At 44.9% G+C, this 13,467-nt stretch overlaps 1 protein-coding gene across 5 annotated transcripts in view; it reads right to left on the bottom strand.

Annotated features, from left to right (window-relative positions):
* Positions 1 to 13,467, bottom strand: part of LOC104056977 (mitogen-activated protein kinase kinase kinase 3) — a 91,566-nt gene that overhangs the window by 55,774 nt on the left and 22,325 nt on the right. For 4 of the 5 annotated variants that reach the window (XM_054059601.1, XM_054059600.1, XM_054059596.1 and 1 more), the window contains exon 2: positions 11,778 to 11,857. In XM_054059601.1, the coding sequence (XP_053915576.1) occupies positions 11,778 to 11,781 (4 nt within the window). In that variant the 5' untranslated portion in view covers positions 11,782 to 11,857. Of the gene's footprint in view, positions 1 to 11,777; positions 11,858 to 13,189; positions 13,290 to 13,467 lie in introns of all 5 variants that reach the window. The other variant, XM_054059597.1, reaches the window with a different exon arrangement.

The raw sequence follows: 13,467 nt of genomic DNA, 5'->3' as shown, positions 1-13,467 counted from the left end.
TCCTCCAGTCCCTTCACCAGCTTCATTGCCCTTCTCTGGACACGCTCCAGCACCTCAATGTGTTTCTCGCAGTGAGGAGCCCAAAACTGAACACAGGATTTGAGGTGCAGTCTCACCAGCACTGAGCACAGGGGATGATCGCTTCCCGCTCCTGCTGGCCCTATCAAGCCAGGATGCTGTTGGCCTTCTTGGCCACCTGGTCACACTGCTGGTTCCTGTTCAGCTGGCTGTCAACCAGCAATGAAATGTAATAAAACACAATAAAAAGAAACAGGGAACCCCATGATTATGCCACTGACAATCTCAACTTTGGCCTACAAAGGACATCAGCTTTCCATTTTCTCTGGCAATGGAAAACATACATTTATTTGATTACTGGTATATGACATTTATCATTTACCAAAGAGAACCTCAACTGAGAGCCAAGACTATCTCAGCACCACTCAGTACCTGCTAAGGACAGTCTCTGTCCTGATGGACTTTCTGCTGAACTGTGAGATGGAAAAAGAGATCAGCTGTTCCTTATGTTTCATTTTAGTGACAGGAATCTGAGACAGATGAAAGTCTTTCCCAAGACTACACAGCTCTGCAGCCAGAGCTAAATACACTAACAGAGCTTAAAGTCAGAAAGGACTTAACTTGATCTAGCTTCCCGCCTATATGACAAAGGCCACAGAAATTCATTTAGTAGCCTCTGCATCCTGATCTTGACCTGGAATTACACAAAACAGACCCTTTCAGAAAGCCACCCAGAAAGTATCAGCTTGAAGAGCTCACACACTTATTCAAATAACCTCTACATAAAAAATATGTCTCTGAATTCCATTTTGATTATTGTACTCATCTTGTATTGTACTCATCTTGACATCCCTGTATCTGAGACCTCTCTATTAACAGAATTCCTCCCTTCTTCTGCAGTTATTCACAGATGGCAATTTTGTCCTCTTTCAACCCTTCTTCACTTAACTAAATGAAAACATATAGCTTCTTACATTAGAGTAATTCTTGTTTCTTTCTCAGCTCCCTCATGGTTTTTTTAATTTTTTTTTTTTATGAAGAGCAGACCAAATATCAAAGTATCATAAAATATTCAATGGCAACAACACCTTGTCATTTCTATTTGCAGTGTTAGCATGGGGTAACAGCAAACTTGACTCACGTGCCACAGTTAAAGTTCACGTCTATCAGATCAACAGCAACTTGGACTGCCCACTGTCTTCATTTGGAGGTCAAGATGATACCAGCCCTAGGTCTTCTTTCCTGGTCCAGGGAAGCGGACAGCACTAAACTATGCAAAAGCAGGTGTCAAAGACCTTGCTTGCAAAGACAAACACTGCCTTTTCTCCAAGAGCCAGAAGGGGAAAAAGCCTGGAGATGAAGAGAAATCCAAGACTTTTGGGTTTCTTCAGTAACTGCAAACATCAACAGATATGTATTGCCACCAGGATTCAGGCCATGCACAAAATACCAGGGGCAGAGTACCAAGACAGCATGGACTCAATGATCTTAAAGGTCTTTTCCAAACTAAAGAATTCTAGGAAAGAGCATTAACTGAACTAAGGAAGTGTAAATATATATCCAAAACAGCAATCTGATCTAGTTGAAGATGTCTCTGCAGAGGGGGTTGGACAAGATGACCTTTAATGTCCCCGCCAACCCAACCATTCTGTGATTCTATAATTCTAAATAACAGAAGGGATCAATTAATAAGTAAATACTGTCACAGTGACTGTCCCAGTCAATATAGGAAGGAGATGAGCAAGGCAGAAGCTCAAGCGCCTTCCTTGGACCGTAAGAAAAGCCCCACAGCAAGTAAAGAAGGGACCCAGACACTCTCACAGGCTGCTACAAATACTGGTTTGTAACTCACTTCCCTTAGAAGGGCTGTGAATTACCTGCAGCAAAACAGATTGCTGCACGCACCCATCTAGCGAGAGGGATGCAGATAAACCTCCACATAATTAAATCCATAGGCACAAATCATTTTGCCACCGTGTGGAACTGTGTCCAGTATCTGATAAAGAGAAAAATTAGCTAATTACCGTCCCCCAGCCCAGATTACTGCGCACTACAGCTGACACACCAGTGGAGCACGTTCCTTTTGCAAGTCAGCAAAGGCTTGCCGGCAGCTGGATCCTGCTGTCGCTCCCCCTCCTGCAACTCCACCCAAGGGATGCCAAGGTCACCCCTTTGTAGGGTTGGAGGGCAGGGCACAGCTCAGCAGGTCAAACAGAGCAATTAAACACAAGGAAGTAAGGAAAGACTCTTCTGATATGCAAGATTTCTTGGCAGGAATTTGCTCACTGACATTTTAAGCTTAGGACACACAAACTCACACATATAAACTAATGTGGTGAGGTTCTGGGCTTTCTTGAAAGCATGTTTCTCCTTATCAAGAAATTACAAGACTAAAGAGTGCACCATCCAACAGGTACAGATGATTATTAATACCTTACCTGACAAATTGATGGTAAACATTCGTTCTTCATAAATGACATTATCTCAGATTCTGAGTTTTGCTTCTGTAGCACAAGCAATAACTGCTTTGTGAAAAGAAACAAACCCAAACCCAGCTTTTGACAGCCACATATGTTCATCATGCCAAACGCTCAATAAAACATCTGTGGTTTATGGGTACAGTTATACTATCTCACAGACCCTTTTCTTAGGGCTGAAGCTCATTTTAAGAGTTCCTCTCTCTTATTCTCCCTCCACTCCATGCTATCCCTCAAGTGACCATACAACTATTGGTAAAATCACAGTCAACAAACTTGTTCGGATCAAACCCAACCCCTCCTTCTACATCCCCTTGCAAAAAAGGGGGCAGAAATCAGTACCCAGGAACAGGCTGGGGAGAAGGGGAAAGGAGCTCAAAAATCTGTTTAAAAAAAAGAAAAGGTAAACGAGTTATTTTAAAATTATAATCAGTAAAACTATGCATCACAGATGGAACTATTTCTGATCATCACAATGACACAACTCAAGCAAAATATTCCTGTACACAAATAAACAATCACTTCCAATGTAATGTTAAGTGATTGGGCTCTTAACTTATCTATAAGACCTTTGAGAAAAGAGCAAAATAGAATAAAATGGCAAATACACAAATATGTCGTAGAATCATAAAATGGTTTGGGTTGGAAGACACCTTAAAGATCAGCCAATTCCAACCTCCCTACCATGGGCAGGGACAACTTCCACTGGATCAGGTTGATCAAAGCCTCATCCAACCTGGCCTTGAACACTTCCAGGGATGGTGCATCCATAATTTCCCTGGGCAATCTGGTCCAGTGCCTCACTCCCCTCACGGTGTAGAACTTCTCCCTAACGTCTAATCTAAAGCTTCCCTCTTTCAGCTTAAAACCGTTACCCCTCATCCTGTTCCTGCACTCCCTGAAAAACAGCCCCTTCCCTGCTTTCCTATAGGCCCCTTTAAGTACTGGAAGGATGCTAGAAGGTCTTCCAAAGCCTCCTTTTCTTTAGGCTGAACAACTCCAACTCTCTCAGCCTGTCCTCATATGGGAGGTGCTCCAGCTCTCTGATTATCTTCATGGCCTCCTCTGGACTCACTGTGACAGATCCATATCCTCCCCCTGCTGAGGACTCCAGAACTGAACGCAGCGCTCCAGGTGAGGTCTCGCGAGAGCAGTGTGTCATGTCATAACGTATTGCAATTCAGCTTGTGAGATAATGACAAACTGCAGCTGCCCTCTGAATTTCCCCAAGGAAAACCAAAAGCTAAGTTAACGCTATGGGGACTGGACCTCAGTTTAGGTAAGGCAAGAGCAATGCCCTTAAAATACTGAGTGACTGTCACCCTGCAAACACCAAAACCAAAATCTTTCAATAGCATTGACTGGTGAGTTTTATCACTAAAGTAAAAGTGTTGGTGGCTAAGCCACAAATCACAAAAGAAATTTCTCTTGACTAACATGAAGGGCTGTGGCACAATGCCAGCACACCCTTGTCCTGGAGATTTACCAGGGACTTTTGCAATGGAATAGGAATCAGGATGAAAAAAGGTGTTTGCTTATGCCCAGCAGGGAGGGAAAGCACGGTTATGTCTGCGGTTCATTACAACCCTCTGCTCCCAAAATAGCCACCCCTCCGACAGTGCCACACGCAGTAAAATTCCATGGGATCGAGCCACCAGTAGAGCTCACCCGTGCTTTGCAACGCACCACCTTCCTCCATACCCCTGTCCCGTGCACACATCCCCGTATGCATGGAGGGTGATGACACCTGGATAAGAAGCCATGTCCCCCAGATACAGTCAGTGCTGTATCTGATCTAAATCTCCCCTCTTTCAGCTTAAGACCATTCCCCAACAAAATCCCAACAGCTGGATTCTCTTACGGTGAAGGAGCTCAAGGACCAGGGTTTTGTAAACTCTGGGTGTTACAGGATGAGGAGAGCTGCACAGAGGCTGCACCATAGTGGGTATCCAGCTTGGAGAAGGGCACAAACCTTTGTCCCTGTGGGGTTTATCCTGTGGCTTTCGGATAATGGCTCGGGCACAAACCTGTCCTCCTCTCTCCCTCTCACAGCCACCCTCCTCCCTTGGGCCCTGTGACAGCCTCGGGGGTCCATACATGACACCCCACATACTTCAATACTGTATTCACTTTTGGGCCCCTCACTACAAGAAAGACATCGAGGTGCTGGAGTGTGTCCAAAGAAGGGCAATAAGGCTGGTAAAGGATCTGAAGCACAAGTCTTATGAGGAATGGCTGCGGGAACTGTGGTTGCTTAGCTTGAAGATGAAGCTGCAAAGAGACCTTATTGCCCTCTACAACTACCTGAAAGGAGGTTATAGTGAGGTGGGTGTTGGTCTCTTTTCCAAAGCAACAAGGGACAGTACAAAGTTAAATGGCCTCAAGTTGTGCCAGGGGAGGTTCAGATTGGATATCTGAAAAAATTTCTTTACCAAAAGAGTGGTGAAGCATTGGACCAGGCTGCCCAGGGAAGTGGTGGAGTCTCCATCCCTGGAGGGGTTCAAAAAGCATGTAGACATGGCACTTCGGGACATGCTTCAATAGAAGTGGTGATGTTGGGCTGACAGTTGGACTTACTGATCTTAGAGGTCTTTTCCAACCTCAATGATTCTATGATTCAGCCCTCCTCAGCTAATGAGGCAGGCGTTGGAGTTAAAACTGGGCAGGATTCAGTGGAGGGGGGAGATATGCTGATATGGCAGAACTGGGGAAAATAGGTGCTGTCCCTCATACTCAGCTAGCAACTTGGATCCTAAAGCAGAAGACGCGATGGTTCTATAATAAAAAACATACCAGTTTTCCACAATATAATGGGTTTCAGTGCTTCTCCAGGACTTGCTGACACCCTGTCACCTGCCACGCACAGGGACACCTCCCACTAGATCAAGTTGCTCATAGCCTCACCCAACCTGGTCTTGAACTCCTACAGGAACAGCGTAGCCACAACTTCTCTGGTCAACCTGTGCAAGTGCCTCACCACCCTCATAGGAAAACATTTCTGTCTAATATCTGATCTAAATCTCCCCTCTTTCAGCTTAAGACCATTCCCCCTTGTCCTACTTCTGCACTCCCTCATAAAGAGCCTGTACCACCTTGCCTGGAGGCCCCCTTTAAGTACTGAAAGGTTGCTATAAGGTCTCCTCAGAGCCTTCTCTTCTCTAGGCTGAACAACCCCAACTGTCTCAGCCTGTCCTCATAGGGGAGGTACCCCAGCCATGGGATCATCTTCATGGAATAGAGCAGTGAGAGTCAAGGCTTTCCTATAAGAATACAGAGTGCTGCGAGATAAGCCATGCTAAATCACTGCCTCTTGGACAAACTTGTTGCTTCTTATTTGATGTTGCACATTAATATTAGTCTAGGGGAGATACAAGCATGAGCTAGACCCTTAAAAAACAAAATTAACCACATTTAAGAGAATCCTGTGTGCCTGTAGCTCCACTGAGCATTAAAAATAAGAAAATAGAGGGGTTGTTTGGTTTTATGGCACGATGCATTTTATCCCACAGCATCTGCCCACAAAACCCCTCACCACTTCAAAGGTACCACATACCAGTTTCTCTCTCTCATCCCACAACAAACTTTCACAGCTTTCTTGCTAACTCTGTCCTTTGCTCCACAGACACTGGTTACCTTTTTTGGGGGGATTAACATAATCAAATTAAACTCAGGGTAGTTTTTTCCAGCCAGTTTTCCTGCTAAGATTAAGATTTTCTCCTTCTGAAGAAAGGCTTATGTGCCTAAAAGGCAGCCTGTTTTTTTCCGCCTCTATCAGTTTGGTCTAATAAAAGATATTACCTCTCCCCACAATCTGTACCTCTCTTGAGCACACTTGAAAGGCGAAAAATGTTTACCCAGCTAGAAGCATAGCTGGCAAGTTATTTCCCCTGACTGCCTCCGATACCTTTGAAGGTTATTTGCAGGCTCATAAAGACCTCTTTCTCCCTCCCAGCCCAGCTACTTCCAATGCTCAAAGCCACAGCCCAGAGCCTATGAACTCCTCATCTGTTGCTGCAGCAACGTCTGCAAAGTCCCAAATACAGAGATGCAGGTCTGGTCGTGCATTCCCCAGGTGCCTAAAGCACCTGGCGTGACCCTAAACAGGCGCCCTGGGTGCAGAAGGCACGGTACTAGGAAAGGGAGAAGGAGACATGGACACCTCTCAAAACTAACAAAACCTGAGCTAGAAAGCCTGATGTGTCTTATTACAAGATAATTAAATTAAACCTGAATATATATTTTTTAATAGCTCTCAGCAAACAAAGAGCAAGTAAAGAGCAAAACCATTGCCTTAGGTTGAGGAATGTGGAAAACAAGGCATGGGAGAGCTAAGACATCAACACCTGCATGCATGGGGATAAGGCAAGTCATTCTGTTCTTCCCTCACCAACTGAGACAGTTCTGTGTCTCAATAACCCCCTAAAAAATACAGGGTTGGGTTAAACAGCCACACTGTGTCCATGCAAGCAGGCCCCCTCCTCCTTCTACAAGTTGCCTTCTGCCAGCCCAGCGTGCATTCTTCTCCACATGCACACCCACTCTGTCAAGGCAATACTGTAAATAAGAATCATTCTCCCACCTCCTGCACCCCAGGTTACCTTTCTGCTGAAGCAAATGTCATAGTTGCTCCAGAAAAGTACTAGAGACCTAAACCTTTGAAGTTATATGGACATACACTGAACAGAATAAATAAGCGTTCCTGAAGGTTTTATCATCAGAAACACACACGCATGTACACAGAATTAAGAATGCTTAAATCATTTTTAAACAAAAAGAAAAAAAGGTAGGCAATAAACGTGCTGGTGCTTTTTATACCAACTTCTACAGCTTTTTAATATTGCTTCTAGTGTGATGTCATGATTAAACATGCCAATTTTTAACTGCCATTGACCATGGCCCTTTCACTGTGCTGTACTAGTCATGGACATCTGTAGAAATGTCATATACATGAGCAGGTACACAGCTATATTGTGATCAAATCAGAAAGAGGTCTTGGACCATCATGGAGAAGTGGCAGATGGAAGTGGACTGCAAGCTAGAAGAATTACTCTGTGCCGGGAGCAAGAAGTAGAACATCCTGCTTTAGGAAACATTCTTCACTCCGATTTTTGTCCCATTATCAAGGCTGAGAAAATCAATGTGAGAAGCACATCTCACTCTGACTCTTTGAGGCCTGAGAAGAACGGCAACACAACAACTATGTTAAAAATAAGTTCATTATCCTTCCAACCATCAGGAATTACAGTACCAGACTGACAGCAGATAACCACTTCTGGCTGCAGCATCCTTTCTGGATGCTTTGCGAGTGTCCAGCAAGGTGCATTAGGGACCAGCCTTCCTGACAATTTCTCTCTCAGAACCACGCTCAGTCATCTTATCCCACTTCACCTTCATACCCCAAAGATTACCGACTCAGGAAACACAGAATCATAGAATAGTTTGGGTTGGAAGGAACCTTGAAGACCATCTAGTTCCAACCCTCTGCCATGGGCAGGGACATGTCCCCTTAGAACATGTGATCAGCTTCTGAAGCAGTGACTGAACACCTTGAGTATGGCCACGTTTCCTTCCCCCTCTAGAAATCACAAAGTCCCTCCAATGCCATTTCTACCTACAAACTTTCCCACTGTTCTCATCACCTTCCTTTTCCATACAAAGAAAGATTCATGTGGTATGAAGGTAACTGTTACACATCTAAGGTAAAATATCCCAGGACAACACTAAATGGGAGCCCAAGTGATTTAGTGAAGACCAAAGCATGAACCAAAACCATAACAATTCTGTCCTGAGATCCTATGTTGTATCTACTTGCTCTCCCCTCCAAAAATCAAGCCCTCTGATCTATCCTGCAGAGAGATGTCCAGGTCTTTCACAGACAGCACTAAGAGAATAAGTGTCAAGTGACATGGTCGCAGTGCACCTAGACATTATAAGACCACCCAGTGCCAAGGACATCTACTTAGGCTGGCCCCAAGCTGGCCCATGCATAGATACTCTCCTGGATCTGCAAGAGCCAGGCAACCTACCTGCAGCACCAGCATGCAACAGCTGCAGAGGGCTATTCCAAGTACCACTGCACACACGCCACAACCTAACTGCTCTGTCAGAGGTACAGCCCATGGAGATGCCAGAAGTCCCCACTTCTCATTTTGTCATCTTCAAACAAGGTCATGAAGCTTCCCCAGAACAAGTCCAGGAATGAACAATCCTATGCTGAACTCTGAGACACTGGGTGGACTATAAATAGGATCCTAGGAAGGGAAGGTAGACCAGGATCGGACCTTCAGAGATCACCCAACACACCTCCTCTGTGGTCTACCAGAAGGGCATCAATGACATTTGGAGAGGAGGGAGCTGGCCTCTTCTCCCAAGTGACAGGGGACAGGACAAGAGGGAATGGCCTCAAGCTCCACCAGGCTGGACATCAGGAAAAAATTTTTCACGGAAAGGGTCATTGGGCACTGGAACAGGCTGCCCAGGGAGGTGGTTGAGTCACCTTCCCTGGAGGTGTTTAAAGGTGGATGAGGTGCTGAGGGACATGGTTTAGGGACTGTTAGGAATGGTTGGACTCGATGATCCAGTGGGTCCTTTCCAACCTAGTGAGATTCTATGATCCTATGACTCCAAACTCCCTGGCTCTTCCCTTGAAAAAGCTCCCCCATCCCAATGCACAGAGAAAACACAGACACATATAAAAGGAGGAGGGGAAGCAAAACTAATAAAACCTCAAAATTTAGCCTGATATTTTGTGCATCAGCAAAGCCGTTGCAACAATCTTTGAACTAACTCGGTAACACTGATACACATCACTTCATCCATCTCAACCCAACAGTCAAGCAGAGACCAGACTCGGGATAGCACCATGATCCTCTCTGAATGCAGCCTGGTAGATCCAATCCTTACACCTATAGCAATGTTCCAAGCAACGATGTTTGAGCAAGGGGATATGCACAGCATCCTGCACCCACACACATGTGCAAGCAGAACTGCCAATCTGCACAAGACAACCTACCAATTCAGCTCACCTTCCCAAAAAGCAGTCACAGTGGCTTGCAAAAGGGTGCTACCTTCACTCCAGTATTCCTGCAATTACTGCTTCCCCAGTGCACCCATATTATGTTTACAGGTGACAGTTTAAAAGCACTTTGAACAATTTAACTATGCTCTCTGTAAAAGAAGTCATCAAATTGACCATCTGCTGAGAACTATCGTCAGCAACTCACTCCCTACTGGTGCTCACAGTGAGTTTGAGCTTTCCTTCTTAAAAAAAAAAATATTGCATTGACAAAGGAGTGGCTTTGGCCTTCGAAGTGAAAATGTTGCTAAAAAATTCTGGGGTTTTTCACCAGGGATTTTAAACTGAAATTTGTCATTCTTTATACTGAAGAAGCAGGTCTGGACTTTCTCTTCCCTTTCTTTTTTTTTTTTTTTCTTTTTTTTTAACTTGGTTTTAATTTAGTCCTCTCTTCTAGGTAAAAAATAAAAAAAAAACAGAGGTAAAGCCAGGATGAGGTACACACTGTTCTTCTCCTTTCTCCATGGGGAAGCACAAACAGTTAAGGTTGCAACAAACCTTTCTGCCTGCAGGAAAGCTGGGGAGGGGCTCTTTATCAAGGAGTGCAGGGATAGGACGAGGGGGAATGGATTTAAGCTGAAAGAGGGGAGATTTAGATGAGACATTAGGAAGAATTGTTTTCCTGAGAGGGTGGTGAGGCACTGGCACAGATTGCCCAGGGAAGTCGTGGATGCCCCATCCCTGGAGGTGTTCAAGACCACGTTGGACAAGGCTTTGAGCAACCTGATCCAGTGGAAGGTGCTCCTGGCCATGGAAAGGGGTTGGAAATGGCTGATCTTTAAGGTCCCTTCAAACCCAAACCATTCTACATTTTTAAGGTGTGGCAGTGCCTTGATATATTTTTTAAATTCAAACCACAATCAAACTCTGAATCACTTTTCTACCAGGTTTGCAAGGATAATTCCTTAATTTACCGGTATTGCCCCTGTTCCTTGGGGGTTTTTCTTTGAGCAATCAGCCCTGAAAAGTCTTGCGCGAACTTGTGTAAATGCTGCAAATGTACAAGTGAAGTGCTCAGCTTCCATCGGGATTGCTGTGAAATCTATTCCGTGTTCCTGGGGCACCAGGTCAGGAAGCCATTTCAGGAAAAGAATTTAGGCTCCTCTGTAATCTGCCTCTGCCTGGCAAAGGAAACGGGACAATCCAAGCTCAATTAGCTCCACACATTAATCGAGCACAGACAGCCCTGTGAGGTAGAACCCAGCCTTGTTCTTCAGTCTGCTGAGCTTTCTCCTTTTAGCAAAATTAAAGGAAAGGAGCAGAAACCCCTGTAGCTGCTGGGACTGCTACTGGTTGGCAAAACGTCCTGTAGACCACTTTGGGACTGTTTTCGTGGTCAATGTTCATTCTGCAAAGAGCTTTTTCATACTTTACCATGTCCATTAAACGCTAGCTGAGTCCCAAACTCAGCAGTGCTGCTGTCTGCAAGGCACGCATCTCCTCTGAAGCCCTTTAGCAGGGAGAGGAGGATACCAAGCGATCCCTCCAGCTGTCTGGACAGGTTACAAGCACAGTAGCAGACCACTGACATTCTCCTGCGAATAAGGTATCATTTTGCAAGAGTAACGTGATAAATCTGATGGCCAATGGCATGAGAAGCTGGAGGAGGCTGTGACTCTCATGCTTCTCTCCTGCTCGTGTGAGACAGCACCACCAATCTGATCATCCATGTGCTAAAACTGAGAGTCCAGCACTTCCAAGTGGTCCTGGTTTTCTGAGATAAGTTTTCCTTAGCAGCAGAGATAAGATCAAGATCCTTGTGCACTTCCAGAACTATAAATGATTTCCACTTTAAAAAGCTTCCCTCACAACCGCAGAGCATCACATATGCAACTATTGCAGCAAAAGAGGGAGAAGGCACAAGTAATCCAGGTCACCAATTAGAAAAGCAACATACTCGGGCTCTGTTTGAAACAGAAGCATCCTTGGGAGAAGAGATATAGAGAGTGAAGATGCTCTGCCCAGGATTACAAGGCAGACATGGGAAGAGACTCCACCACGAACATAACCCACCAGATCACACGGAAAATAAGAAGAGAATTTGTCCAATTTTAGCACCACTGAAAGGCAAAAAAACTTGGAAAGCAATGTAATATTTAGCCAGATCATCTTGGCAATGTCTCCCACTCTGTTGTCATACATGGTAGCCCCAACCAAAAACATCAGGCTGCAAAAAATGAATTGCTTCAGGGGAATCCAACTCTTACCCATCTTTCCATCTACATCAGGCCTCCATTCCACCGGTCCCAGACACTCGTACCTTATCCTCCGCTCTCAAGCATCCACCCTGCAATAACAAACGTACACAGAGTTTACAGATTAATTTTGACACATCAGTGGGAACAGAAACTGAACAGGACGACCCTTCACAAAGCATTTCCCCATCATCAGCTGGGCTGAAAGAAAGAGGAGAACCATTTACTTCGGAATTGAGATCAAGAATCTGTCCTCCTCTACACATCCCAAAGGTAATGCACTACAAAACTGGTAACTTTATGGTTTTAAAATCTTGGCGTGACCAATTGATATTCATGCCACAAGTCTCCTTTTGTTAAGCGCAGACCATCTTTAACACATTGCACTTTTAATGTATTTCTACATTATTTAACGTAACCTTAAAGCAATAGCATCTTTACCACATTACACTTCGCAGGATCCCTATGGGATAACACTCACAGAACTGATGGACAGCAGGACATGGAAAGTCAGTTCCAGATGCATCCTGTATGAAAGCAGAAACCTAAATTTAGGCTGTCCAAACTACAGCCAAGGTTCCTCAAGGCTGGACCAGCTTTCTTCTGACTGCATGGGAAAAAAAACCCAAGCTTAGGCAGCTCTCGTCAGCAATGTATGTCCATACATTCCTCCTGACTGCCATGTCCATAACAGCTCTTCCAGAGTCTCTGCCTGTCGCCAAGTGCTGCGCACGGCTATTGGCTACTCTGCCCCAAACTGGTGCAGAAGTGGGTTCTGGCCAATGCTCTGTGCCCAGCAAAGGGATATTTTTTATTCGCCAAGAAACCAAGAGTGTAAATCTGACCTGGGCCTGCTGGAATCAGTTCTGCTCACTAGTGAAAAATCTCATTTTAGACTCAAAGGTATAACACACCTCAAGATGGGCATCTTTTAAGCAACAGTGGGATAGAAGGAACCAGCAAAGACCATTTGAGCTGACAGATAAGCACACAGATTTCTTGGCCAAAGACCTGTGTAATAGCAGAAGTAAATGGACAGACATCCCAAATACTTCATCTGACTTGGATGGAGACAGTAAGACATTGCTGTCCTGCAGTCATTGCAGGCAACGTTGCCCCAAAGTCAAGGAGAGCTGTGTGTGCCAGGACACAAGCATGAATTCTGCAGCGTTACGCACCACAGATTGAGCAGAGACAGTAGAAAAACGCACTTTGAAAATCTTCCAGCTCAGTTGAATCGGTTTAAACGCAATAAAAATATCTAAAGTGAACCAGGAACGATCACAAGCGTGGATTAAAATTATTTTTTGCAACTCTGGCGCCTTGGTGCTGGCAAGCAGGAGGATATTTATCCAGCCTATTTTGAGAGAGACGAGCAGGAAGGGAAAGCGATAAGAAAGCAGCAGAGGCAGAGACATACGTACATGTGCCCCAAAGTGTGTTGTTCCTTTTGCTGCTGCAGCTTCCTCTCAGGACAGAACCATTTAGCTTAAGAGCCCACAGCTGCCAGGGACTCTGCTCTGTCTGCTTTCAAGACAAAGGAGAAGGCAAGGAAATAACTAACAGGTTTGGAAAAGTTTAAAATCCTGTCTTGAGAAGGAACCGGTCAGTCTATGCAAAACTGGATCAAGAGTGAGCAGAAAAACACCAAAAAAGTAGTGTAAAAGTCCCATTTGATTATAACAAGAGCAGGAAACGGCCC

The sequence above is a fragment of the Cuculus canorus genome, chromosome 2 (assembly GCF_017976375.1).
Source record: "Cuculus canorus isolate bCucCan1 chromosome 2, bCucCan1.pri, whole genome shotgun sequence".
NCBI classification, from domain to species: Eukaryota; Metazoa; Chordata; class Aves; order Cuculiformes; family Cuculidae; genus Cuculus; species Cuculus canorus.
This window is presented reverse-complemented; position numbering and strand designations above follow the sequence as displayed.